Genomic DNA, 4,776 nt, shown 5'->3' on the forward strand with positions numbered 1-4,776 from the left:
GGCATTTATTTAATTTCTAAACCATTTGGTTAGCTCTAGTTTTTAGGAGGATGTGCTGATTTTCTATTTTTGGCGTCTTCTTTGAGGTGTTTTGGTGATAAAGTTACACTTCAGACCTTACGTACCCGGACTGTAATAATCAGTTTAAGTTAAAACTATTGAGAATTTAGCAAATTTGAAAGAAAAAAGAAGGCTGGATGGAGTTTAATAGAATTTAATCTTTTCTATAAGATACAGGATATCAAGATAAATGATCATTCACACCAATAACAAGTGTTCCTGTTCATTTGGAACATTTTATATGAAGTTAGTTATTTATTTGTTTGTCTGGTACCTTAAAGGCTACCATTAAGGTTTCAGATCACTGCATTTGCATAGAGGAAATAGGAAAAAACAACAACTGGAGTGCTGTTTTTTTTTTATTTTTTTATTTTTTCAAATCTGCCAAAAACTCCACATTTTTATTTAATTTGACAAAAACAACCCAATCTAGAAAATAAATAGAAAATATTGATGATATTTAATTTTATGTAATAATTTTACTATTTAAATTAATAAAAAAGGCAATGCAAATCTTTTAAACAATTCTCGTATTTCAATTGTTTTTAATGCCTGTTCTATTTACTTTAATATGTATACTTTTTCCTGTTTTATTTTGCTTTTTTTCTTCTGTCAAAATATTTTTGCTCACCTCTTGGCCAGGTTGCCTTTGCAAAAATAAGTCTTTATCTTATTGGATCGTTATATGATAAAAAAATAAATATATAAATGCATTGAAAATTAATTCAAACGTTTATTTTAAAGGAAACTCGCAGTTATAGTCCTCAAAAATGAGAATTTCAACTTAACCTTAACGGGCTTTAGGACCCAGCAGAAACCGAACCCCGTCCTGCCGGTCTGTGTTGCCATGTCTGTCCGTGTCTGCACAGCTGCACGCCCTCAGTCAGTCACTTGTGGACATGCACTAAATGTCATCAGCAGCCGCATGGACAGCATCAGCAGCGCAGTGGACACGAGCAGCACCATGTGTAAGATTAGTTTATGTTTTTATTTGTCTAATTTTTCCGAGTCTTTGCGTGTTTTTGACAGATCATGTGCGAGAGTGGGAGTAACTTTTGTTTTTTAATTGTTTCATGTCACTTTTTTTTCTTCTCAGGGCATTTGTCCTAAAATAATTCACCTGCATCATTTGTTTTTCTCACTAAGTGCCCCTCATCACCAATTTTATAGACACACACAAACAACAACAACAAGATGCAGCTTTTTAAAATATATACATTAAAACAAAATTATGTTCTTATTGGGGCTTTAAAATAACCCTGATGGGTGCAGCAGACCTGAACTGGAGAGTGAATTTAATCATTTCCAAGCATAGTTTCTGTTTGGTGTGTTTTCAGTGCTCAGCTGGTGTGTTTTCCTGCTCCTATAAAGTTTAGTTGCCAGCTGCAGTGCAGGTTGACATGTGAAAGTGATTATAATGTTCAATTTAATGGACATTTTTCCTCAACTCTGACTTAGCGCTCAAAGGATGTCGGACAACCTCCATATGTTGGTTTATCTCACTCTGCAAGACTTTTGACTAGCAAAACTTCATTTTCACATTTGAATTTCCCAACTGAAATCTTTGATTCCAGTGTCTAAGATAAATAGATGTCATTGTTCCTGGTGTTTATAAATTCTAACTGAGGAAGGAAGTGTTAAAGTCTCGTCTTGGGGGGGACGCAATCCTCATCTGTCATTGCTATCAGTTTCGACACACATCCAAACACATAGGAATGTACTGAACTGGCTGATGCTGTGTGTTTAGATTAACACCATAAGTGTAAACACACATTGAACCCCTGGGGAGTAACCTACTGTTTACCTTGTTTCGAGGCCTCTGATTGGCTCCTGCTCTGTGACTTGTGTCCTTGTCTATTTGAAATAACTTAATGTCTAGTCGAACTTTTGTTGGAAAGATGATGCTGTTTGGGACAAAATGTGATAAGTCTCAGTGGACGTAACTGTTCAAAACAGTACAGATTTTGTATTTTTGGAGGGCAATCCCAGTAGAAGTGTCAAAAAGAGTTGTTAAAAATAGGCAAAAAATGTGATTTGGCTTAGCTTTCATTCATTTTTGATCAGCCAAATGTTATGTGGAAACATCTGCTCAGTTTGGGGCATTATTGCGTTTTGATCCTGAATGAGTAAAGACCAGCAAATCTTCTTACTCCTCTGATAGAGTTTATTGATAAAGGACCTAAAAATCCCTACAGCTCACTCTAGCACATGACACAAATAATTAACCAAATGTTGCAGTACCACAAAAGACCACTAGAGGCAGGTTTCAGAAAGAAACCTACAATTTTTCCCCCAAAATTTACCTAAACACATCTGGTTTCTAAAGCCTTTTTGATGTAGATTTATTTATACATGACTAATCTGAGGGTGTGGGTTTGTTTTAGATCATCTTTTCTGATTTGCGTATGTTTTTAGGTATTTTTTTTTAATGGCAGCTAGTTTTTTTCATCATGAGTGAGGTCAACAGAAGTTCAAACTTAACTTTGTCCTGCCCAATTACTGTTTTTGACATTTTTGGGAGAGTTGGGTGCTCTAGTAAATAGGCCAGTCCCACTCACAGGCTTCAGATGTCTTTGAGGTTGGAACTCGAGGAAGGAAAACTAGAGAAAGACCAAAGAGGTTTGTGGACATACCGGGAAGGAGGATGTGAGAGTGGGAAGTGAGAAGGATGACTTGCTCTTATGACCTCTAAAAAGAGCAGCTGAAATGTAAAAGAAAAGTAGAATCAAATAGATTGCTAACAATATTATTTACAATTATTATTAACAATTATCTAATTCTGTGGGGACTTTTGTTATTTTTATATCAGTTAAATACACACTATTTGACTGTTTTCTGCTGTTTGATTTCCTGCATGGTCCTTCTGTGTTTATGCTTTGTTGTGCTGAAACCATTGTTTTCAGGTGGACCAGAGTTGCTATGTTTGGTCTGTATCAGTCTACACAAGTTTTCCTCTCTGCCCAACAAAACTGACAATCTAAGGAAACAAACCGCAGTGCAGACCAAACAGTCCAGCATGAAGAGCCTTCCATTTTTAAAGACCCACTTAGATGAAAGCATTTTTTCTAATGATAAGGACATATCAAAAGAAAATTAAGAGTAAAATTGCATTTTTTTAGTATTTCTTTATCCAAAATCAAGTGAAAAAAAAAATAATAAGTAGTAGCTAAGCCACAAGCTTCCCGCTCCATTCCAATGGATCCATTAAATGGATTCATGTACAGTATGTCTTTGTTTTTCCTTATCTAAACTGGCTCAAAACTGGCTGGATAGTTCCAGTATTACTCGTCATTTTTGTTGCACTGGTAATGTTAGATTGGGGTTGTGAGGGGCGGTGAGCTAGCAGTTAAGATTGTAAACAGATGGATGTCAAGAGGTAACGGTCCCGCCTACAACTCAGAGGCAAATTTCTATTTTTTTTTTCTTTTTTTCTTGTTTTCAGACTGACTAAATGACCATGTTAGCGCACATCCTTTAAACTAAACCAGGTGTCTGCAACCTTTACCAGTAAAAGAGCCATTCGGGCTTGTTTTTTACTGATCAAAACCCAGTAGGAGTCGCAATTATTTTGATATCGCTGTCCATTAATTAAATTTATTTTTTTAAATAATAAATATTAAATATTGTTCTTTTCTGGCATGAAAAGAACAGAAATATAAAGATAAACTAGCATTTTCTCAAAATGTGAAATTAACTGAATCAATGTGAAGCTCGTATGATTTCCTTTCAAAATAAAAGATGCCTTTTGCTAAATTGGATCATAACTGTGCAGCTCTGGACTGCATAACATATGTGCTTTAAACTCATAAAAAATTAGACTTTTTACCACATTTTTGCTTAGTATTTGAAACGTGTATTCTGGAGGAAGCAAAGCGCAAAAAGACATCAGGAATGTTAACATTTTTACATAGTTTATCTTCGAGGTGGACCTCAGTCCTACATTTATAATCCAAATATAAAGAATACTCTCATTTTTATATTTTTTTTAGCCAAAGAGCCCCTACGGAGAGATAAAAGAGCCACAAGTTGCTCTGGAGCTGCAGGTTGCAGAGCCCTGAATTAAACAATAACCTACAAAATGGGAATTGGCTCTTAAATGTGTCATATTTGAGAGAATTGTACTTTTTTTGCCACATTTTAATTGCAAATCTACTAAAACCTTTCTTCATTATGCAGAATCTGGTAATGTAGTACATTCTGTACAGACCTTGAGTGTAGAAAAGAAATGCAGTCATCTTTTGCTTCGAGACAGCTTTTGACTTATTTTGTAGCTGCAGAATGTCAAGTTTGGGGTCCTGTTCATTGCACCTGTTCACTGATATAACCAAAGTATTGTTTTAAGCATTAAAATAGTAAGCTTAACAATGATGAGAGGAAGTGAGGGGCTTGAATTGCAGGAGTTTTTCCCAACAAACAAGAAAGTGATGAGAATCCGATTCTGCTTCCACACCAGCAGATGCAGAGCATCAGGTGGGTGTGAGACGGGAGAGGCTCTTCTTAGAGAGGCACTATGGGATTTTCTGTGATTCAGCCCATCTGATCTGATGAATGTTTCTATTGTTAGACATTTTTGGAGCCTTTGGAAGCAGATTTGGGCTGAGAGTGACTTGTGACTAGAGAAGAATACATAACTGTAGCACCAAGCTCATGCAAGCACAAGCTAGCGACATCAAAAGTGTGAATTAAGTCTTTTCTGTACACATGATAGAAATGTCT

The 4,776-nt window shown here is 35.8% G+C and overlaps 1 protein-coding gene across 3 annotated transcripts in view; it reads left to right on the forward strand.

The window, feature by feature from the left end:
• Positions 1 to 447: 447 nt before the first annotated feature.
• The window catches only part of afap1l1a (actin filament associated protein 1-like 1a), a 33,430-nt gene continuing 29,101 nt past the window's right edge, over positions 448 to 4,776 (forward strand). For 2 of the 3 annotated variants that reach the window (XM_024283836.2, XM_024283838.2), the window contains exon 1: positions 450 to 1,028. In XM_024283836.2, the coding sequence (XP_024139604.1) occupies positions 908 to 1,028 (121 nt within the window). In that variant the 5' untranslated portion in view covers positions 450 to 907. Of the gene's footprint in view, positions 1,029 to 4,776 lie in introns of all 3 variants that reach the window. The other variant, XM_036213940.1, reaches the window with a different exon arrangement.

Source organism: Oryzias melastigma, linkage group LG10 (assembly GCF_002922805.2).
Source record: "Oryzias melastigma strain HK-1 linkage group LG10, ASM292280v2, whole genome shotgun sequence".
Lineage (NCBI taxonomy): Eukaryota > Metazoa > Chordata > Actinopteri > Beloniformes > Adrianichthyidae > Oryzias > Oryzias melastigma.